This window comes from Gekko japonicus, unplaced genomic scaffold, assembly GCF_001447785.1.
Source record: "Gekko japonicus isolate JY-2015 unplaced genomic scaffold, Gekko_japonicus_V1.1 scaffold1511, whole genome shotgun sequence".
NCBI lineage: Eukaryota > Metazoa > Chordata > Lepidosauria > Squamata > Gekkonidae > Gekko > Gekko japonicus.
The window spans coordinates 260,394-283,975 of NW_015176017.1; the positions used below are offsets into that span (position 1 = coordinate 260,394).

A 23,582-nucleotide genomic window follows, 5' to 3' on the forward strand; every position below is an offset into this window, starting at 1 on the left:
CCCCATAAGTGGTCGCTGTCCAGCGGAACTCCTCATGGGTCAGAGACCAACAATCCTCCTGGACCACCTGCACCCAGATCAGGCTCCTGAGCCTCAGAACTCCTCCGAGCAGTGGGAAGTGCCTCGCGGGTTCTTCCCAGAGGACCCAGTCTTCGCACAAAATTTCGGAAGGGGCCCAGAATGGATCACCAGCCGCGTCATTCGTCCCACAGGCACCATCATGTACGACGTGTCGACTGAATGTGGGCAGGTCCTTCAGAGACACATAGACTAACTCCGACAGCGCATGATCCCAGAGCACCCGAGCATGCAGGTTCCTGAGCAGCAGGCCAACCCAGAGGTGAGCACCCAAGATGCCCCAGCGCAGGACCTCCCCAATGAGGAGCATCAGAACCTTGCCCCTGTCCCCACGGCGGCTGCTGAGGAGAGCCCGACAGCTGACTCTTCTGCGTCAGAGGTGACTGCACCACCATCACGTCCCAGCACAACGGATGGGGCCCCGGAGGTTCCAGTATCGGGTCCCCGATGGTCTACTAGAGAACAGCGGGCCCCGTCGTACTTAAAGGGCTATGTGACCTAGGTTAGGTCTGAACTATGGGGGGAGGGATGTTATGTCCGCTGACCACCACCAAAGGCCAGTGAATACTCCCAAGCTTGACTCTGTAGGAACAATGGGGACTAGGCTCCTAGTCTCTCCACTTGGGAACCAATAGGGCCATGGTGGGATATTTGAACCCACCAACGAGACCTAGGGGAGTGTCCCCAGGTGTGTATATAGTTGGCCAGCTTGCCAGTAGTTGTTGTCTTTTGTTGTGTACTAGTAAACCATGCCAATCACTACATCAGTCTCAATGGTTTTTACATGCGTCTAACCCACTACACTACACTTCATAAACATCACACCACAGTGATTCAGAAGTGCAACAAAGGGGTTGAAAATAGAAGAAAGCAGTTTATGTCAACAACGGCTCAGGCACGCTTTGCCAACGGGCCACTAGCAGCTGGTTACTAAAATGGGTCCATCTGAAATAACAGGAAAAATCCATTAGCAGACAGTCACTAAAATGAAATAAACAGTCTGAAAAGGGCCTCTTAATAAGTGAGTTTTCCAAGATTCCTCCCTCCATCCATGGTGGTTTAGAGCCAGGAGGGTGATTCTCCAAAGAATAGTCATGTGAAGTCTATCCCTAACCAACAACCTGTTGGTGGCATCAAAAAGGAATCCTATGTGTATTCTGGTGGAGTGGGTAGAATAAGGCTGGAGAGGCAAGGTTCTCACAGACGCTTAGCCGGTTGAGTGAGAACAGTGTATTTCACACTGCCATGGTGAAATGAGGTGTAGCTTATTTTACCACACACACCCTCTATTTAGCCTGCAAGAATACTCTTAGAGCTCAGGAGTAGTAATTACCCTCATAATGCCTGGATCCTAAGAAGGAAGAACAGCAGGGAATTTATTTATTTATTTATTTATTTACTTCATTTGTACCCCACCTTTCTCCCAGTGGAGACCCAAAGCAGCTTAGCTTACATCATTATCCTCTTCTCCATTTCATCCCCACTACAATCTTGTGGCTTAGGTTAAGGTAAGAGTGTGTGACTGGCCTAAGGTCACCCAGCAGGCTTCCGTGACAGAATGGGGATTTGAACCTGGTTCTCCCAGATCCTAGTATGACTCTCTAACCACCATATTAAACTGCCGTTTTCAGGCTTGTTGGATCTATAGTTGTTTTATATTTAAGTAGAATTCATTCGCACTCTATTTAGCATCTTCTTAAACCTGGAACTAGTGAATTTGTTTCTGGACTCAGTTAAAGGAGCTGGTTTTTACATTTAAAGTTCAAAATGGTCTGACTCTAGAGTGCCTGAAGGACCATCTTCACAGCATCATCCCACCCAAGTCTTGAGGTCTGTGCACAAGACCTTCCTGTGGAAATATACCTTAGTGGAAGTTTGCTAAGCTGGGTCTTGTGGAAGGACTTTTTTGGCCATTATTTCCTGAGGAACTCAGTGTCATTCTTACTGGCTTTCTGGAACAAGATAAAGAAATTTTAGCTGGTTTGAAATGGGACAATGCTTGATATTATACCCTGTGCTTTATTAGTGGTTTTTCTTATACAGTTTCTTACAGTTTTATTTTATTTGTTGTCTTATTTTATTTGGGGGCTTTTTGAGGACATGTGCATGGAAGGGCAGCCTATAAGCATTCTTAATATATACAACTGGTAAATTGATAAATTAATGCAGAACATTTCTATATTAATATTTCTTATATTATCAGTGTCTGTTTCTTTCCAGCATGTTATTTGCACTGGATTATGGTGTAAAGTGGAAGGGGAGAAGGAATGCAAAACAAAGCTGGATCCACCAATGGATGGAACTGATTGTGACGTTGGAAAGGTACGATATAACATTACCTGTCAAAAATGTGGGATCTGATTTGTTTTGTTTTTGTAGTCTTGATTCTGCCATTCTGTGTGCATTTTATTTTTGTTTAAATTTTATAATCTTTCATTTGGTTATGTTCAGCAGACCTTATTTTTATATTTTAAGTAATTACTATTCCCAAATTAAATAGAAACTGGGAGTGGCTAGAGGTCCATCAGTAGAAATTTACAAGCAGTGGACCCACAATTACTTTTGGGTGACACCTCAGTTTCCCCTCCCCCACTAATTCCTGGTTCCCTTCACTGAAAGCCCTCATAATTCATGCTTCCCTCTCCTTCCCACTCACCATACAGCCTACCTTTATCTGCTGCCTTATCTTCAGCTTTCCTTCCGTGGCTCCCCCAGGCAACCGCTACCCAGGAAAATCAGTTGCATGGTGCAGCCTGCTAGGCTGGGCTCAGATGTGAGGTGGGGACCCTACAGGGACTTGCATAGTGTGCGTCATTTCCCTCTGTATCCTATCTTCTATGTTATTTCCCTTTTCTCTCCTCCTGGCAACCCTCACCTTCCTGCTGCTATCCTTTCTCTGCCCCCATCTTCAGCTATATTTATTATTTATTTACTTTAATTATAAACGACCTTTCTCCACAATGAGGACCCAAAACAACTTACATTGTTCTCCTAATCTCTATATTATCCTCCCAACAAACCTGTGAGATTAGGCTGAGGGTGTGTGACTGGCCCAAGGTTACCCAGTGTGCTTCCATGGCAGAATGGGGATTTGAACATGGGTCTCCCTCCTATTATAAAACATTCAGCACTTCACCACACTGGCTTTTGTGGAGTGGTTGCTGTTGATCAGCAGCAAGCAGCTGGTCCTGGGTGAATCGTGCAAGTTGGGTGGTAGTGAGCCATCTGGTGGTTGTTGCTGGCCCTGGCCCTGATGAATCTTCCTTCAAAGGGCCAAACAGCCCTATAAAGTGCCCTGCCATCACCCCCGCTTTTTACTGATAGAAACCAAGGCTAGAAGGCTGGCACTACTGTTGTAGTTGTTTAGCAATGGCCACTGAGGACATTCATTTAATAAAGCTAAAGGCACTGCTTCTATTATTTAAGAATAACCCCTCAATGTATTTTTTAGATATCAGATTTTACTGAAAGCCTGGGGCTTTTTTAAATTTTGTGGAATGATCTGTCTTGACCATGGATTCAGTCTCTAGATCTAAGTATCCACAGATTTAACCATGTTGAGAATTAGATATATACCTACTGATATACCATATACCTACCTTCTGGCCTTATTTTATAATTTATTTATTTATTTATTTATTTATACCTTAGATTTGATATACCGCCCTAACCCCCTTCTATCTGAACAATTTACGTATACTTTCCAATGCAGGATAACATGCATCTGACAAAGTGTGTTCTGGCTTACATGATTGTGGAGAAATGATCACCACCCTAGAATTCTCATCAGTATTTTGATAACCGCCTCTGATCCCCTCAAAGCCAGTTGTGGGGCGAAGAACTGGCAGGCTCGCTCCAAGAGCTGCTTCCCCCAGAGCCCTCTTGCCCTCACCGTGGTGAGGCAGCCCCTCTCGCGCCCTCTGTGCTGCCTTCCCTGGCGGCAGCAGGTGGGCGGGGCGTGTTTGTCATCTGCATCCCCTGGCACCAGAGCCAGCCTGGAACTTCCCCACGTGAGGGCCTTCCCCCCCCTTCCAGCCACCACCAGCATCCTCCCTCCCCGCAGGTGAGCGTGGTCCAAGGGCGCATGAGTTGGCTGTCTCAGAGGGGGAGGAGGGCTTTCGGTTTCTTCCCACCCCACCCCACCGCTGGGTTGGTTGCCAGAAGGCAGTGGTGGTTCCTGACTGTTCTCCTGCCCCCCTCCAAAAAAGGTTGAGTCTTGTTTCTGCCCCATGGGCAGCCTCCGTTCTCTTTCGTCATCTCCCGTTTCCGATCAGCGTGAGGATTTCCCATCTCTGCATTTTGTTCCTCCCCCCCTCATAGGCACAGAGCAGGGTCACTGGGTGTGTGTGGGAGGGAGGTGTTTGTGAATTATCTGCATTGTGCAGAGGGGTTGAACTGGATGACCCTGGAGGTCCCTTGTGAATTTCCTGCATTGTGCAGGGGGGTTGGACTGGATGACCCTGGAGGTCCCTTGTGAATTTCCTGCATTGTGCAGGGTGGGTTGGACTGGATGACCCTGGAGGTCCCTTCTAACTCTGTGATTCTATGATCTAAGTCACACTTCCGCCTCCTCAGGCTGGCTGGCTTGACATTGTATAGTACTGTTTCAGACCAGCTTCGAGGTAGCCTAGTACAAGTAGTACACTCAACAGCACTGCAGAACACGAGCAACACTCAGCTGGTGCCCCCCTGCAGCAGGTGTGCATTGGCAGCCTCGAGCTGAACCACACAGTTTTTATGGTCAGCACATACAGTATGTCTTTCATAACCCGTGGCCAGCCAGAAATGTTGAGGAAGCATATATGGGAATTGGGATTCAATCTGAAACAGCAAAAACCTAAATATAAATCCACTGTGTTTAAGGATGACGATGAAGAAATTGACATCGTTCAAGATTTTCTATTCCTTGGTTCCATCATCAACAAAGAAATCAGGAGAGTGACTCTATTGGTCAATTCCCCACTTGAAGCCACGCGGCCGCATTTTGACCCATGGCTTCGGCCGATTTTCCCCGCGGTTTCGTGAGGGAGATAATAAAGTCTCAGGATATGAGAAGGAGGCTCTCATACTCTTCTCTGCTCTTGGGCTCTAACTGGGAGCGTCTTCAAGCCACGAAGGCCTAACTTTTACATTGAGACTCTATCTTGACCTCATGTCAAGGGAAAATGAAGTCAAGCACCTAAACTGGAGAAGGGGGGGGGGCTTTTAAATTGTTGTAACCTCCAAGAGTTAGCAGCCTGTCCTAGCAACATCATTAGTAGGGTATGTTTACAGTTAGGGCTAGAAGACTGCATGTTTTCACCTTTACTTTGTAAGCTTGCTCGGTCTGTTTTGTAATGATCATGTGTGTGATTTTTGTTTATTAAATTTTCTTATAATTTGAATGCTTGGAAGCTGATGTCTGTGCCCATATCATGCCTGGTCCAGTCATGCTTTGGAAGAGTGGTAAAAGGGAGGGGCTGTGGATGAGCTCACCATCCTGCAAGTGCAAAGCTGCAAAAGTGAACTAGATCATACCACACTAGCAAATATTAATGAGCTTTTAAAATATATTGCAAATACAAAATGCTAGAAGTATAAATCCTTCTAGCAGGAGATATTATTTCTTGCTAACAGTAGTTACTACCCAGAAGGTACATACTGGGAGTAAAGGAAAGAGGCAGCATTGCGGGTAAAGACCAGGGATGGCTGTGGGGCTTTTCCAGACTCCCAGCACAAAGAAGGAACAGGGCTTGTGAATCTGTTCCTTACACAGTAATAGATTTGTTAGTCTTTAAGATGCCACAAGTCGCTTTATTGTTTTACTTCCATGCTTTTGCAAGGCATCTTGAATACTCTTTAGTCTTTATCTTTTATTGTGTTAATTTTTAAAAATGTAATATTCAGTGCCACATCTTTAAGATATTACATATGTAGTCAAAACTGATTTTTGGTAGAAAACCATGGGGTCGCAAAGAGTCAGACTCAGCTGTGCAACTGAACAACAACAGGAAAGAACCTTAGCTGCAAAGGCTATCATCTCCCTTTGAATTAATGTTGGCGAAAAGAAGTCATAATTACAAAGTCGTTTCTTAATATTTTATATGTGTACTAGCGTATCGAAATCCTGTATGATGCTACCTGCATGCAATCTTTCATACATTGAAGAAGAAGGGGAGTTTTATGTACTATTTGAGTAATTTAGATTTCTGGTGTTGAGAAATGGTGTAGAAAGCTTGCGAAAAATTAGGTGATGCACAGACTTAGCTTAGCTCTTCCTCCCTCTATTAAACGTGTGCAGGGTTTCCCCCCTGCTTTTGTTGTTGTTGTTCGGGTCTATTGAACCCCCCAAAATTAGGAATTTCTGAAAAATCCCAGATCCCAGTACCAGCAAAGTATTTGGATCTGGGATTTTTTTTTTTTTTTGAAATCCTGATTTTCCCCCCCAGGTCTAATAAACCCAAGGTCGGGAAAAATGGGGGGGAACCAATCCAGGAGTGGCAAAGCTGTAAAATGTCTCCAAAGCTGCATCTCATGCCTCTTAGCTGTTTCCCCAATCTTTTCTGCAGTCCCTTTAAACCAGGCTGGTTTAAATGGACTGCAGGAAAAGGGGGGGGAGCTGATAGGTGGGGAACAGTTTCCCAGCCTCTGAGCTGTTTTCCAGTCTTTTCTGCAGTCCCTTTAAAACAACCTTGTTTAAATGGATTGCAGAAGAAAAGGGGAGATTAGCTGATAGGGGAGCAGTTTCCCAGCCTCTCAACTGTTTCTCTGATCTTTTCTGCAGTCCCTTTAAACTAGCCTGGTTGAAATGGACTGCATAAGAAACTGGGGGGGGGGAGACGGGGATCTTCCTGGTTCTTAAATTATGTGGGATTTTTTCATGATCTTTTTCCTGATTTTCCTGAAAAATCCCCAATACTCTGGGATGCTAAAATATATTTTCAGTTCGGGAAGATCCAAATGTACATCCCTACCCTCTAGATTATAGTGCCCAGAAATTAGTTGTGCAAGATCTTGTGCAAGTGAAAACAGAAGTGGCAATAAAGTAAGTTTTGACTTGTATGGATAATGCTGTCTTTTTCTTGCATTTCTTCTTGCAGAAGAGCTCTAGTACAAATGGAAATTTTTCACTGGATCAACCCATTACCTCCAGTGCACTCACTGGAAAGGAGTATGCACATGAGCTTCTTATTAATTCCAGAGCTGTGTTTGTCTGTTGCAGGCTATCAGGGTCTTTCTGTTCTGTTCTGCCGCAGAAGCGGAGTTAAAAGAAACCAGAAAAAATCCAGTAGAAAATGGGTTGTGACGGGCCACTGATGGACTTTCCCCTGTCTGATCACTCCAGTGCGCTCTCATGGCGTCAGGATGGTCTGATCAGGCCATCCCGACTCCGTGCTGTTGTTTCTTTCCCCCTTCAAAGGGAGCTTTGACTTGAAAACTCATATCCCGAAAATCTTGTTGGGTCTCTAAGATGCTACAAGACTGAAATCTAACTATAAAGCCTTGCAATTAAAGAAATGTAAATCTCAACAACTGCAAAAAATCTTAGTCGTGACAGCACTTGTAATTCAAAAGTCTCTAATTCTTGCAAAAACCACTTGTCTCTAATTCTTGTTTACTGTAGGGGATTCATCAAACAGTTAATTACAAGTGCATTTCCACCTTGCAAAGCTCAAAGACTGAACCACACTTTTCTTTGTCTTGGAGCTGACCAGGATTTCAGGTCTGGGGTCATTCCTACTGTTGCTTTCAAAAATTTCTTTCAGGCAAATCTCTGAAAAGAGCAAATGAAATTTCTGATCAAAATGTCTGTGTGGAAAGAGGCCCTCTTGCTACTTCTGAACTGTTTCCCAGACCTATTCAACTGCAGCTGTGATCCAAACTTCATCTCAGAGTCTTTCCCTGAGTCTTCATATGGTGATATATTCTATAGAACCACTGAGGCTCATCCTCTCAAGCCAGGCCATAAGCTCCTTCCCAGCTGTCATCATCCTAGTCACATAAACAGGGCAGGATTTCAAAATGGTGCTGATAGACTCCTCAGTCTCTGGTTTTCACATAACTCAGAGGATTCAGGATGGCTCCCACTGGAACGACATGTCTCTCAGATACATTAATTATGGGATCCTGGCCCCCACCCAAGGTTTTGCTGATCCCAACACTAGGTAAAGAAACTCTGTAAAGGATTTTTCCTTTCCCATCACTCCAGGCTGCTGTTAGCCAAACCAGCCAGAGAAGCACAGGAACAGGGCATACTCACAGATGTCATTTGCATATGTACCTCCCAAGTCATGGAGTGTGGGATCCTGCTGTCATAAGCAGAGTCACACCCTTCTAAGTCCATTGAAGTCAATGGACTTAGGATAGGGTTGCCCACACTGCCTTGGCAAATGCTGGGAGATTTTGAGGTTGGTGGCAGACCTAGTTTAGAAGGATGTAGCTCTACCTAGGATGGCAATGTTAAGTGTGCGTATACATATTCATATCCTTGGGATGATATTTGGGGAAGAGAGAGGGGAGTGATTTCTAATTGAAATCAACCTTCGTAAATAATTAGTGCAATAGGAAACAGAAAGGTAAGAAAGAGGAAGCAAATTTGAAGAGGCAATGCAATGTATTATTTATATGCTCTTCCTCCAAGAGAGAAGGAGAAAGATTCATACATTGCCTGATCTGCTGAAGCATGAATATTGTCAAGGGTCATGGTGCCGTAGGGGTAGTCCTGGGGTAAAACGTAACCTAACCTAGGCTGCTTTTATATGGGGATGGGAAAAGCTGCAAGTGGGATTGAGACATGCAAGGACAGCATTCACATGCCCTGTCTCTGCACCACTCACTGCTGGCACCATCCTTCCTCCTGACAACATTCTTACAAGACCCCTCCCTGGAGCATAGCAACTTTCCCTCCCACCAACAACAGCTGAACTTGTTATTTCTAAAAGTCCTGTTAAAGAACCGAAAAGGAGGGGGAAACCAAAGCTAAGAGCCCTCCAGACTGGCTGCAGGTAGAGCTTTCACACGAAGGCTTTGGCGGGAGGCAGTGTGCTGTTTCCCCTTTAAGTTGGAGCAAAGGTTTAAAAGGGAAACCCCCACAAACGCATGTGAAGCTCCCAAATAAACCAGAGGGGTGGGTTGGTGTGTGCCACCTGGGGAAACATAGCCCAAGTTGTGACTAAAAGCAAGGTCCCTTTCTATATAAATTTTGCACCTTTTACTTTCAGTGGTGGGAACAAGTCTTCTTGTTACTTGAGCCATTCCAAGGAGACTGCTAGTGGGGTAAAAGATGAAGTTGTTGTATCTGATTAAGTACTTAAATACATTATTTGACAGGAAAATACTATTGTTGGCATTCCTTGAGTAGAGCAGAATGTCATGTTAGTGCCCCACAAGCAGTGGTTATTCCTTTGGCTTGAGTGTGGGGGAGATCCCATGGAGTAATACACAAGCCCTTGATGAAGGGGCATGACAGTTGTTCACAGGAACCTGTGACTGTCTCATCATGAGATGACATTTCATTGCACTTAATTCTTTGTGTAATCCAATATGGAATTTGCCTACATCTTTTTCATTAGCCCCAGGAGAGTAGGGCTTATGGGGGTAGCACTGTGGCTGATTTCCTTCTGACTCACAGAGATTCAGCTCTTGCTCCTGCATATTCTCTCACGAGATGAAGCCTGTAAGAAATTTTCCCCCTGTGACTGCAGGCTGTAGCCCACCTGCCTTCAAGACGTTTTCTCCATCTGTGGGGCTTGCTGTAGCTTTTCACACCACTCTGCTAGGAGGTAGGGCAGAGAAACTCCTTGAATGCACTGAATGCATTCAGTTCTACATCCAGGCCCATCAGATGCTCATCTGTCTCCTGCATCTTCACAGCCACCCCTCCCTGGGTTACAGTTGGGCTCCTGGTTCAGTCTTGACCTCCTGTACTGGCTGAAAAAGCACAACTCTCTTTATGCCTCATGTTGTAATTCCATAGCTGTTACAAGCCTCCATTAGCTATCAAGCATGCTGGCTCTGTTGCTGCAAACCTTCAATTTTCTTCCACTGTTCTTCTCTCTGGTGTTGGAACACCAACTGTGTCTGTTCCAGGATAATTTGGTCCTCCAGAATGTCTCATCCACAGTGGTTCACAGGCACAGAGGTACTCTACAGGGCCCATTCCTACCTCCACTAGTGGCAGCAAGACAGTTCCTACTCTTCTGCTACCAGTGAGGTAGCAGATCTTTTGCCATGAAGTGCCTGTGTGCCTAAGTATTCAAACACTGAAAATTAAACATCAATTCAAGTCATTGCATTACTTAATATACAAGGTTCAGGGTGGCACTCTTGTACTTTTCCCAGTAATTATTTGTGCCTTCTTAGACAAAATTGTTTTTTAACTAGAAAACTATAGACCCTTGATGAAAAATGGGAAGGTGAGAATTTCATGATCATACACATTTAGATTGCAAGGAATTGACTGTCCTTTTTCAATGCACACAACTTACTCTAATACTTTAGTCATCAATTGATATCAAATACATCTGCATGTGTATTGTGCATTACAATTGCAAGTTAGAATAAAATTGACTTATACTGATAGTGCAGGATTAAAACTGGCACTTAGAAAACTGTTTTGTGTGAAATGTATACCTGGTAATAATACACTGGAAATATGATGCTGGTCACATATTTGACAAAATATTATTCTGGATAATTGTAATCAGTTCACCGCTTTCTAGTATCAGAACCTCGCACAACATATTGTACATCCCTGTAATGTGTGTCTCAGATGGATTTTGTACTTGTATATCTTTTAATGCAAAGATTTTTAAAACTTATGTTACCAAATGACTCTCAAGTGCCTATTAAGAACACTCAACACACATACTATTCCTTCTGAATTACTGTCTTGGTTTATTAAAAATGTCTTTAAAGGGGTAGCATAAAATAACTCATTTAACAAGAAATATGCATTACTTTTGCCCAAGCTGTACATTCCTTTTGATTATGGGCTTATGATTAAAGTAGAGGAGAGGAAAATCCAGATATATTTTCCATGGAAACAAAAGGACAGACAGGCACAAAGCTCTAAATGGAAGTCAGCTTAAAGTGCCTATTTTTATCTTGTGTGCCTTTTCAAGATAGAGTAATGATTAGGTCTCCACAATCGAGGCAGTTATAGTGCCAGTTCATAAATTACATCAGTTTTGTGGTTGCTGCTGAAAGCCAGTAGGCCTTACTAGAGACTACAGGTGGCTGCTATAAGATACAAAAGCAGCCAGCTCTGTTGATGGGCCTTATTGCTGGGAAAACCTTCTTCATAATGTCAGTGTACAGTGTAGGTACACAGACTTTGCAAGCAATAATCTATATGATGTTACGAATACTCCAGTATGATGAGATAATTGTTAGGTTAACGTCAAAAGTAAAATAATAATACATGTATCATATAAAGTTCATTATGAAGTATTGTTACAAAGCATGGTACATAAAATTTCCTCTTCTGAAAGACATTAGGGCTTAGACTTTCACTATTCATGTTACAAATGTGCAGCATTCTCCACTGTACAATATCTGTATGGAAATGTTCATCTAAACCTTTATCAAAAGAAAAAGGCTTAACACTACCAAAACAATTAACCCATGAAGCAGTGCCTTGCCATTGTGTGAACCTTTTGTGCTTTTAAATAAATATCAGTATTTGAAATCTATGTGTTCCAGGATAAAATTAACAGTAAACAGGAGTATAGCTCTTGTCTTTTCCCGTTCATAAAACCATTAGGGCTTTTCTGCACACTCTACTGACTACAGATTTTCTTGACAGATGGTCCATAAGCATTGGAATGGTATGAGCATAGTTCTTCTGCATGTCTGACCTCCCTTTGTGTTTTCACAGTTATTTTCTTCTTCACATGCCTTAAATAATGAGAATTTTCAAGGGAGGGTGTTGTTAGTATCACTGCCTTCACAGCAACCCCTCCCTTTATTTTTCTGCACATGGTTATATCAGTACATTAGTATCTTGGTTACATCTTTTAAAAGGCATTAAAATATTAATATAGTGATACAGTGTTGTAATGATAATTTAAGCAGGTTCTTCGAATTCCCAGCTTTCATTTTTAAAAAGGAAGTATCCAGCCTCTTCCCTCTAGGGAGATATAAGGAAAAAGGCATATCTCCACAAAGGAAGAAGCTGGAGATGCAGAGAACCTGCTTAAACTATCATTACAACACTGTTATCAATATATCAGTATTTTAGTGCTTTTAAAAAAATGAAAAATGAAAACACTTGTCTTCAGGGCAGGGGGGAAGAGATGGAATGGTTTGCTGCTGCTGCTGCTTCTGCTGATAGTCCAGTCATTGGGTGGAAGTGGGGAGGCCAAAGGAAATTGACATAAACATTACACACGAGGAAAAAGCTTTCTCAAAATCGAATTCCAGAAAAAGATTGGGGTAATAGTGGTCTCAAAAGGACCAGAAAAAAATGGAGTAAAAGCAATAAATTCAAAAAAAAATGAAGCAAAAACTAAATGCACAAAAATGTGCGCAGAAATCAGGAGATAAACCAAAGCAGTATGGGGCCAGAACTAACCAAAAAAATAAATAAATACGGAAAAGCTCTTAGACTATATTTGTGGCAAACAAATCTTTTTCTGTACCCACAGAAATACACAAAATGTAAACCAAAAAATGATAATCTAAAACTTCTTACAATATGTGATGTCCAGAATTCAAGGATTGGATGACTTTGTGAATGCATCTAAATTATCAGCCTGTTAACAGGTACAACCCAGATGAGGCAGGAAGAAGAAGGAATTTGCATTTGTATGCAGTCCAGTCCCTGCAATCCATGGTTTCCCTCAACTGTAAGCCTTGCATGACCCTCAGCAGCCCCAGTCATGCATGCCCCAGGTTCACTGGCAATGGCATTATCAGGAATCTCTGCAATCTAGAAAGCAAAAATTAAAACATGTCATGTTTTTCAATATTCTTTACTTTTCCTAATAATTACACTTCTGGTCCTGTTCAGTGGTGGTGACTCTAGAGTGCAGAAACTGATGTCTGGAGATTCTCAAAAACAAAACAAAATAATCTGAGCTGTTTCTGTCCAATTGTGTAATCTAAGGACTTCTGATTGAACATAGGGAAATGAATAACTTGGGTGAGCCTAAATAACATAAAAATGATTTTTGTAATAGTGGTGTAAGGCTGGAGAATGTACCAGTAAGATGCCTTTCGCTGGACGTATGGAAGGGGAATGGAGTGCATGGAGTGCTTGTAGCAGAACTTGCAACACTGGAATCAGCAGTCGACAGCGTAGATGCTCTGGGTAAAATAAAATTAGTTTCTCCTTTTTGGTTGTATAATATTATTTTGATTAATAATATCTGTTTCATCCTGATTATGCAGAGTTATGATATACTCCTGTGGCTCATTACCAAGCTGAGCAAGAGCTAGAAGCTTGTATCATTGGAGGAGGTTTTATCATGTTGCACAAGCTATTCCCCTCCTTAAATTTCTTACTCTGAATTATGCATTGATTCATGTAGACAGGTGACATGGGGTTTCCAGCTTTGTTAGTCAAAACTAAAATGATTTTTAAAATAGTTTTTCTATCTGTGATCATTATATGGAATACAAAGGGGATTGACTGTATATTTTTGCTGTATTCTCAGAAACACTGAAGCGCCATGTACTGTCTGATTCAGTTTTTACACAAATGCTATCAGCCTTGCCAGCTGAAACACATTGACTTCACTGCCTTAAATGACAGAATGTAAATGGATAGAAACTGAGCAGAATTAAGGGGAGGGGACCAGCCTCATAACTACTCTAGCTATTATAATAACTGTGTCTCAGGGAAGAGGGAATATTTTGTCCTTTTCTCCTCAACTGCACCTCAGATGGCAACCCATTTACTGCCTCTCATGGTACTCAGCAGACCTGAAAATAGTGCTAGCCTCACTCTGCCTAGATGCACCTTTTCATCTTGGCCTCTTTTTCCTTCTGAAATCTAAATTGATAGGATTTCACAAAAGAATCATGGAGCCCCATCCCTTGGAACAGTCCTTAAATTGAATACTATTCCAAGGGATGCTAATGATACATCCTACAAAGTTCATGGGGGAGGGGTGTTTAACTGTCCTGCTCACATCAAGGATCCAGAGGCAGACAGGAGTCGATGAAGACAAGGATAGCAATCACTATCAGAGCTATGGATCCTATAACAGCCAGAGCTGGACTGAGGCTATTTATAGGAGCTAATTCATTATTGTGGTACCTGTGCAATCCCACATGGGTACTGCACACATGCAGGCCTACTGCAGACAGGATTTTGGAGCTCAAAAAACACCTGAGGACACTCCATCCCCCTTCCCCATGCTGTTTCCCACCTTTTGCAGCATGTTATAGAGGGTATGGAGCACCCTTCTCACAGTTCTGTCTCTGCTGCCATTATTAGAAGGGACATTTTTCAACAAGCACAAAACTGCCCACAATTTTGAAGCAGTGGGATTTCCGGTTGCAGCGTGGCACCACGGACACGGCAAAGAAATGCTCTCTTGCCACGCTGGCTGTACCACTTTTGGTTAGGGGTCTCCAGCAAGCGAGACACCTCCAACTCTAGGGGAGAGGGTTGGGAGCAAGGGGCTTCAACTTAGCACCTCTGTTTGATGGCAACAATGGGGGTTAGCCGGGCTGTGCCTGAATGCACCGAGCAAATGGAGAGACTCACTTTGTGAGTTGAAGCTGTCGCTACCGAACGAAAGGGGGGGAGTCAGAAACCCATCCTAAGATAAGCTTGGAAAGACTGTGAGTAGATAACATTCTTCAAAAGACTGCTTTATTTTCCCTATAAACAATGGCTCGCCAAGCACTACAACTTTAAAGAGATTTAAATCTAAGGTGGGAAGTTCCCCTCCCCCCCCAGCCTCTGCGGCTAACTCCAGAGAGTCTCGCACTCTGAATTTAAAGAGACACAAGGCTTGGAAGAGCACACTTGACTGAAAGAACATAAATAATGCTATCAACTCTTTTAAACTTTCCTGAAAACGAAGGAAATGAGTAATCCCCCCCTCTTTCCATCTTGTAAATGGCCACTAGAGTAAAAATCCTTTAAAAAGATATCACTTGGGGCAAAGAAAACTTTGCTAAAGCTATTTGATCAATTGGAAAATTTTTCTACTAGAACAATTAATGGGAGTATTTGAATCCCAAGCATTGCTTCTTTTTTCTGATCAAAATGAATTTAAAGGGGCTTTGAAAAACACTGTTAAGGACTGCCTCTAGGTATTTTGGAGCAGTGGCCAGCTGTGTAAAGTTTTGAGGAAACACAAACCCCTCGTACTTTTCTGGAGGCTATTGACTCTGCGGGGTTAAGAAATGGATTCCCAAACTGTGTAAAGCTTCAGATAGTCTTGAAAATGTTGACGATGTACAAGAGATCCAATTTTCCTGGAAACAATTTCAAGAAATGCTTGTTGATACAATCTATCAGGAAGTCCACCGGGCAGTAAGAGAGACATTTGAGCAAAACTGTGAAAAGGACCAGAGAAGTGTGTTGGAACCTGAAAACAAGAGAGAAGATATACAGCTGCAACAAACACAAATTCAAGAACAGGAGCTCAAACAAGAAGATCTGAGAGGAGACACAAATATATGATTCTGCTAAAAAAATAAGGCAGAAAAAGAAGAGAAGAATTAATGGCTACATTGTTAGTTTGATAGGGATTATTGGGATTATGAGTAACTGACTAACAGATTAAAATGAGCTATGGTACTACTTAAGTAAAAAAGTAATAGTAACTGTAATTGCAAGATGAGATAATATATATGGTGTGGGAAGAGAAATTGAAGAAAGGCTTAGAAAATTATATCTCTTCTTTTTTACTTTTTTACTTTTTTCCCTCTCTTCTCTCCCTTTCTTCCTCTAAATGTTAGTTAGGAGACAAAGGAATAAGATGGAAAATGTTACAAAGTTTATAAGTTTGTGAACATAGTAAGTTTTCTTTTCCTTCCTTTTCTTTCTGGTTGTATTTAGAAATGACAGCAGACTGTTTGCCCCCCCAGACGGAAGAAATAGTCAGACAACAAGGTTGGATGAAATAAGGCCACTTTATTAAATTAGCCATCAGCGTCCCCAGCGTGTTCCCTCAGCAAACACCAATGCCACTGCTGCCAATAAGCTGCAGCCGCCGAGGGACTCTTCAGGCTGTCGACGCTGGTGAGATCCACCACCCAGGCCCCAAGCCTACGAAGGCTCCCTAACTGCCTTGTGCTCCTCTCTCTCCGAGCACGAGGCGAGCAACTGGCTGGGGGGAGAGCAGAGCAAGCCTATTAAGACTGCCAAGCTCCGCTCCCCCTGATGGAGCAGAAGCTCCACCGCAGCCTGCCTGCTACTCCTCCTCACGAGGAGGCAAACGCGGCCCCCACGAGGCATGCTTGGGCTGTCTCGTGCGGGGCCGGATAAGATAAACTTCAAGAAGAAGTACGATCAAAGTAGTAGATCAGAAAAATACATGAAAAGATAGTATGATTTAAAAGTAAAGTAGAAATAATGATTGTTTAAATGCATGTTATAAAGGAAATATATAATATTTGACATATATTGGTCTAAGGACTACAATGTTTTCTGATGAAGTGACAAAACATTTGTTAACTAATAGAATTATGGATGAGGAGTTTGAGCTGATCTATCAGTATGTATTTCTCCCACTTTTTTGATTTTGTGGAAAATATATATATTGCAAACAATTCCTATCTCATCGCATTGCCTCCTTAAAGTGAAGTGTCTGAGAAATAGCATAAAAAGCACTCTTCAAAAAATGCAGGTCCTGTGGGCCAAACATCCCATGTGCATGAAAAAGCCTTCTGTGCCTCAATAAATTGCATGACGTTTCACACTGCTCCGAGGCCAATTCCGACCACCTCAGGCCTGGTAGAGAACACAGGGAAAGCTGCAGCCTCTGCTCCTGTATCCATGGAATATAGCTCCTCAGAATCACCAGCTAAAAAGTCTCAGCATAAAACACAAGTTCATAGAGAAGTCTTCCAAGTCAAAGTCATTGTCTATACCTCACCCTAAAGACCTGGCTCCTAACAAGCCACTATTAGAACCAGTCAAGGAGGCAGTTTCCATTCCAAAAAACCCTCTCCATTGGATCACTCACCATACTCATTCCATTCCACCTCAGAAGGTGAAGTCCAAGACTCAGAAATTTCTATTCCTAGTCATCAATCCAACCCCTCAGCCTACTGTTTGCACCCATCACCCTAACTGGATCTGCCGTATTTATATTTGACTAGTGGCAAAGCCCATTGTAGACTCAATACAACGAGCTCTAGAAAGATGCCAGCCTTGCGGTCCCCACCAAATGGCAGCCTGTCTCTACCTGCCGCTGACGCAGCGGGCTTGGAGGAGGGGTGCAGCGGCAGGTGAGCACGGGGCCAGCTGAGGATGGAGACCTGTCCTGACTGCTATGCCAGAGCTCCAGTGTGACTATTATGACCAGGGCTGGGATCTATATGCTCCCCTCAAACAGAAGCAGGTCATTATCCTCTAGACAATCCAGAGGTTCTGCTGGTTTCACAAGAGGAAGTCCAGTCCTTCTGTGAAATGGCTTTTGACTATGACCAACCTGCTTAAGAGAACAGAGAGCCAGATTATGCCTCTGAACCCTCTTCTGATGATGCTATACGAGAACCCACTATGTACACCAAGAGCAAGAATTGTTGCATATAATGAACAACTCATTCAAATGGCTCAGTCCCTCAATACAGATGTATCCTTTGCTTCTCCTAGGGTTCTCCAGTACTCAGAGTTATGCATCTTGGGAACACAGGACCTGTTACCTTCCCTGTAGTGGATGGCTTATTGGAAGTCGCAATTGGAACTTGGCTATTCCTTGCATTCGTGTCCCTTCCTTCTAGGCTTATTGAGAATCAATACAGAACCAAGTAGGAAGGTTGCCTTTCCTTTTTGAAGATTCCAGAGCTAACTTCTTGGAAGTGGGCCATATTTAAGAGAAGAATAAGGACACTCAGTCCTGGTTGATAAAGGCCATAAACTGGATGGGATAGGCAGAAAAATCTGCATGTCATCCACTCATGGCTTCTAGATCACCAGTTATCAATGCCTAACGGCTCGATATCAACTCTTCCTATAAGGTGGCACCACATGTGGAGATGTTTCTGGATAACAAACACAAACTGGTGAAATTACTGGCCTTAGAGATTAGTCTAAGCTGTGCAAACACCAGATCGCTTCAGCTAAACACTCTGCTGACTTTGCAGCATGCAGCCTTGCCACTTCACTACCAGTTGTGGCTGAGATCAACATACTGCCCCAAGAGATGTGCCAGAATCAAGGACTTGCCATTTGAGGCCACAGACATCTTCAGCTCTGACACTAATGTGGTGCTGAGTAAAATGAGAAATGATAAGCTTACTGCTAAGACCTTGGGAGTGATTCTCTCCATTCTTCAGCTTTGAAACCTAGACCCTACTACAGGCCTTACTACTCTGCATTCAGAGAAAGAGGTTACACTATGGTTCGTGAAGATATTCAAACAGGCCTACCTATAATGCCCCACAGCAGAAGAACAGATTTCCTACTCTGATGGGCAAGGCCAAATCCCAGTTGCTTGGCAGGCTTTTAACAACTACAGCCCACACCCAGTATGTCAATCAACAGAGGAACTAAACTCCTGCCAACTCACTTGGCAAGTTGGAACTGATGCAAAAGGTTTCATTCATAGGCATTACATTAGATTTCATTCTACGCAGAATGTTTCCACCTCCAGAGAGAGTCCTAAAAGAGACTAAACGTACTGCATCACCAGAAACTATGCTCCTAGCCTGCCATCTTTATTCAAAAGCTGGTAGGATTAATGGTCTCTACTATGCCAGTCATGCCCTATGTGTGATTATGTATGAGTCCCCTGCAGTTATGATTCATCAGGGCATTCAGTTCCCCTCATCACCACCAGTCAAAGAAGCTAAACCTCCTAAGATATTAGGACATCCTAAATCCAGGGGTCATTTCATAGAAAAAGAGCTAGGGGAACTCATTAGCATAACTCATTAGCATATGCCACACCCCCTGACATCAGGGGCCTGGCGGTGGACCTGCAAGGCCAGCGGGAGTGCGAGGAAGCCCCGCCAAGGCCCTCCCTGGCCCCAGGCAGGCAGGGGTGGGGAGAGGCAGGGAGGAAGCAACTTACCCTCCCTCTTCTCCTGCCTCCTCCTGGCTGAATGAGGGCCAGAAGCGGGGCAGCCGGAAGCAGGGGCGGGGCTTCATCATGTGCCCCGCCCCCCGTACCTCACCCGGGGGAACTGCGATCCCCCCCGAAATGATCTCTGGTGCAACCAGAAGTCCAGGGATGTAGCGGGTCACGCCAGGGAAGAGTTGGGTTGAGTTGACTCTCTCTCCCCCCTCCCAAGCAAGGAAGGTGATGTGCAAAGCAACACCACCAACCTTGCAGGCTGCACATGCATGCAGCAATTGGCTGAAACTGGCCTCTATGAGCTCCTCCTGGCTGAATGAGGGCTAGAAGCGGGGTGGCCAGAAGCAGGGGGCGGGGCTTCATCGTGTGCCCCGCCCCCTGCACCTCACCAAAGGGAACTGCGTTCCCCCCCCCGAAATGACCACTGCCTAAATCTATTTCAAGAAGGACTCTCATCCACCTCCATAAGGGCATGTTTCCATGTAGATATCAAGGTGAGTTCCCTCTTTGCCCAAAGGGAATCCAAACTATTCCTTAAGTGGTTACTAAATCAATTTCCCCCAGTCCATCTTCTGGTCCCACAGTGGAGCCTATCACTTGTGCTTCCAAAGCTCATGGGTAAAATATTTGAGCCCATGGCAACTTCTGTCTCTGTCTCCTCACCATGAAAGCATTGTTCTTTACTGCCATCATGTTAGCTAGAAGGGTCAGTGAACTCCCACAGCTATGTCATGGCTCTCCTTTCCTGAAAATGTTCAACACTAGAGGAGTACTCCAGTTCCTTCCTAAAGTAACATCTAAATTCCATTTAAATGATATCACCCTACACATTGGCAGGGTGGGTAGGTTGTATCGACATCCACAACATGAAATGAAGTGAGCTTTGCATTTCTTAGAAGTACGTAGAGTGATTTTTTCCTATCTAGACAGAACTAAGTCCTTTAGGCAGGATAATAGTTTATTCATCTCCTTTTTAGGCCCTACTCTGAATGAGAAACTGTCAGCACAGAGTCCATCTCTAGATGGATAGTCATCTGCATTAAATTGAGTTATAAATTATTACAAGTTGACTGTCTGCTGCAGCTTCACAATTATTCTATTCGAGCCTAGTTTGACTCAACTGCTTTTTCCTGTGGTCTCTCCATTGACTCCATCTGCAAGGCTGAAACAGTTATCTTCATGCATCTTCACAAAGCAACACTTCATGGACATAGATGCCACAACAGATGCAACAGTAGGAAGGGTGGTCCTACAATCTCTGTTCAGCTGAGAGCTCACACCCACCTTCCTGAGACTGATAAGTCAGCTCACTGCTCTCCCATGTGGGACTGCACAGGTACCACGATCATGAGAACAGTGTTACAAATACCTGTAACTGTTGTTCCTCGAGTGGTCACCTGTGCAGTCATACATCCCTCTCTCCTGCCTCACTGTGAACTTTTGAAATAAACTGGATAATCTTACCTCACTTTGGCAGCAGCAGAGAGGAAGTGATGGAAGAGTGCTCCACCCTCTCTATATCATGCTGCAAATGGCAGGGAACAGCATGGGGGAGGGAGACAGAGTGCTCTCAGTCATTTTTCAAGCTTCAAAAACATCTCTGTGGTAGTCGCCCATGTGTGCATTACCCATGTGGAACTGTACGGGTAACTACTTGATTATTCAACAGTTACAGGTAAATGCAATCGTGTTTTCCTGCAGCTGTATCAGTGGCCTAAAATATAAAGGGATTTACAGCTGGACCCTGTCCAGCATTCTGCAAGGCCTCATGGGACTTCTGATGCCTGGTGGTCAGGGGAGGCCTTGGGTAGCCAGCCTTGCACTCCATGATCTCAGCTGCGCTTCTCCCTGGGCTTTCTGACTTCCTGCTCCTGGAATGAATTTTAGGGGTGACTGACAGTAGGTGGATCTCCTTAGTGAGTTACTCAGCAGCACCAGTCTCTGACTGTGGTACCTCGTCTTGGGCCATCTGGGCTTCTGGCCAGCAGCTAGGACTGGCTGCTTGTCTTTTGATGCATCCTGGGAGTCAGAGGGCCCAGGAACTGCAGGGTCTGCAGGGTTTCAACTTCTACAAGGTTAGGCAGCACAGCATCCTCATCCTGTGAGGACTCATCAGACTCAGCCCTGACATTGATACCCCCCACCCTGGTGTCTACGTATACCATGGGCTATAGGAGTGTGCTTATGCCATCTCACAAATTATTGACCCTACAAATTTCATGATTTCCCTGAGGTATGGCAAACATGCTTCAGTCCCATAGCACTTAAAAAGTGATCTGTAAGTGACAGGTTCGCTTCGATCCCAGTGTTTTCTCCAGAACAGAATCTGGTACTTACAAAAGGCTCTGTAAGTGCCAGAACCTCTGCTGGGTGCATAATTGTAGGCAAGAGAAAGTGATTCTGCCACTTTCAGAACTTTCTTTAGCCCAAAATGGCACTTCCTGCAGAGATTCTGGCACTTACAGAAACTACTTTAAGTGCTGGAATCTCTGTGGGAAATGTAATTGTAGGATAAAAGAATCAATTGTGCAACTTACAGGGTTTTCTGGATCCCACCATTGCATTCCTAGCAGAGATTCTGGCACTGATAGAGGTTTGTATTAGTGCCAGGATTTCTTCTGAGAGCATAGTTGTGGACTCCAAGAACAAGTGCTTTAGGAGTGCTCTTGTGCAATTCAGTAGGGCTGCATGTTTGTCAAGATTATTATATTGTGATATTGCACGAATGCATTCTCATAGCATTTAAGACATTTCTCTCCCAGACACTGAAGGGGGAAATGGGTTTTAAAAGGCAGGGCATAGGGAGGGGGTTTCCACACTACTCCAGGAGCTCTGTTCTGTCCATTTTTAAACTTCAATGGAAGGACTTCAGATTCAATCTCTAGTAGTAGGGAGGAATCAAGCCTAAAATGGGACAATACTAATAGACTAAAATAAAAGGCTTATGGTCACATAGCTGCACACTAATTGGCTGTGATCTAGCAATGGGCAATCAATGCATGAAAAGGTTCTACATCTTGCATATGTATGCAAGTAGAAACATGATGTACAGATGGGAAGGAAAATCTTCCACATTCGATGGCCTGATTTATGCAAGCAGTCCATGCCCCAATTCAGACATACAATAATAGGCTGTTCATCTATGGTTGTAATTGTAGGAGCTCGCTATTTTAATATTATTTTCTTCATATGCTCAGTGGTTATTTGCTCAGTGGTGGAGGGAGTTTCACATCTCTGAACTGGGGCAACTATATTAATTCAGTGTTACTCTGTGACTGTTGCCACTTGTTCTTATTTTTATGTTCACAATCTCCTGCTTGGTTTCCTTTTACCTTGCATTCTTTCAGTGCCATCTAAAACAAAGCATGCTGATTACCTCTGGAGGCATTCACTGCTATTACCTCTTGCTAAAGAAACCAGTGCATTAAAGAAGAATGTTTGCATGCTGTCTCTATTCAACACATCCTCTTCAAATAAGTTACTATATTATTTTGTCTTCCTTAGTCCAGTTCGTGAAGGGAGGGAATGTCACAGTTCTAGACTACAATATAAAATATGTGAGAATCCCTCTTGTCCTCCTGGATTACCTACATTCAGGGACTGGCAGTGTCAGGTCTTAAGTGTCAGGCCATCATATCAGAAACATGTGCAACAGTGGCAGGCTGTTATAGATGAAGGTAAGAAAACCCCACATTGCTATTCTTAGCATTGTGATCTTGTAGATAAAACTTAGATATTCCATGATACTATTATAGTTCTTAAGATTATCATTTAAAAATTGGGACATTACAATATTGCTTTGACTTTGGTAGAAATACGTTGGTCTTTCCCCTTTGATCTTCATAATCTAAAGTTTTAGAATGCCTTTTTTATGAGCAGGAAATATTTACTGAATGAAATGAATGTATTGCAGCCAAAATATTACCCACCTGCCACATGCATGTTCTCGGATTTGTTTACTTACATTATATGAATATTATGCAGATGGAATACCTTACTTCTGTGGTTCATTATGAACTTGGCTTGGATCCCACCTAACATTTCTGCTGACAACTTCCTTACCTCCCCCTTCCTGTTGCAGCCCCAACAACTCCCCCTAAATGCTCTTCCTAAAGGACAGGGCACACTCAGCAACAGCACTGAGGAGGACGTTAGAGGTCTACAGGTGGTGAGGGATTGGTGAAAATCATTCCCTATCATTAGAAGAAATGCACTGCAGTTTCCAACCTCATACAGTGAATAACCTTGACATAATTTTTGTCAAAAGTATCTTTCAAATATCTCTTACTGTGTGGCAATCATAGGATGCACAGCAGCACA

General features: G+C 43.5%; 1 protein-coding gene across 1 annotated transcript in view; it reads left to right on the forward strand.

Moving 5' to 3' along the window:
• The window catches only part of ADAMTS19 (ADAM metallopeptidase with thrombospondin type 1 motif 19), a 179,871-nt gene that overhangs the window by 109,475 nt on the left and 46,814 nt on the right, over nucleotides 1-23,582 (forward strand). The window contains exons 11-13 of the mRNA XM_015426577.1: nucleotides 2,299-2,400; nucleotides 13,239-13,369; nucleotides 22,767-22,939. Of these exons, the coding sequence (XP_015282063.1) occupies nucleotides 2,299-2,400; nucleotides 13,239-13,369; nucleotides 22,767-22,939 (406 nt within the window). The remainder of the gene's footprint in view (nucleotides 1-2,298; nucleotides 2,401-13,238; nucleotides 13,370-22,766; nucleotides 22,940-23,582) is intronic.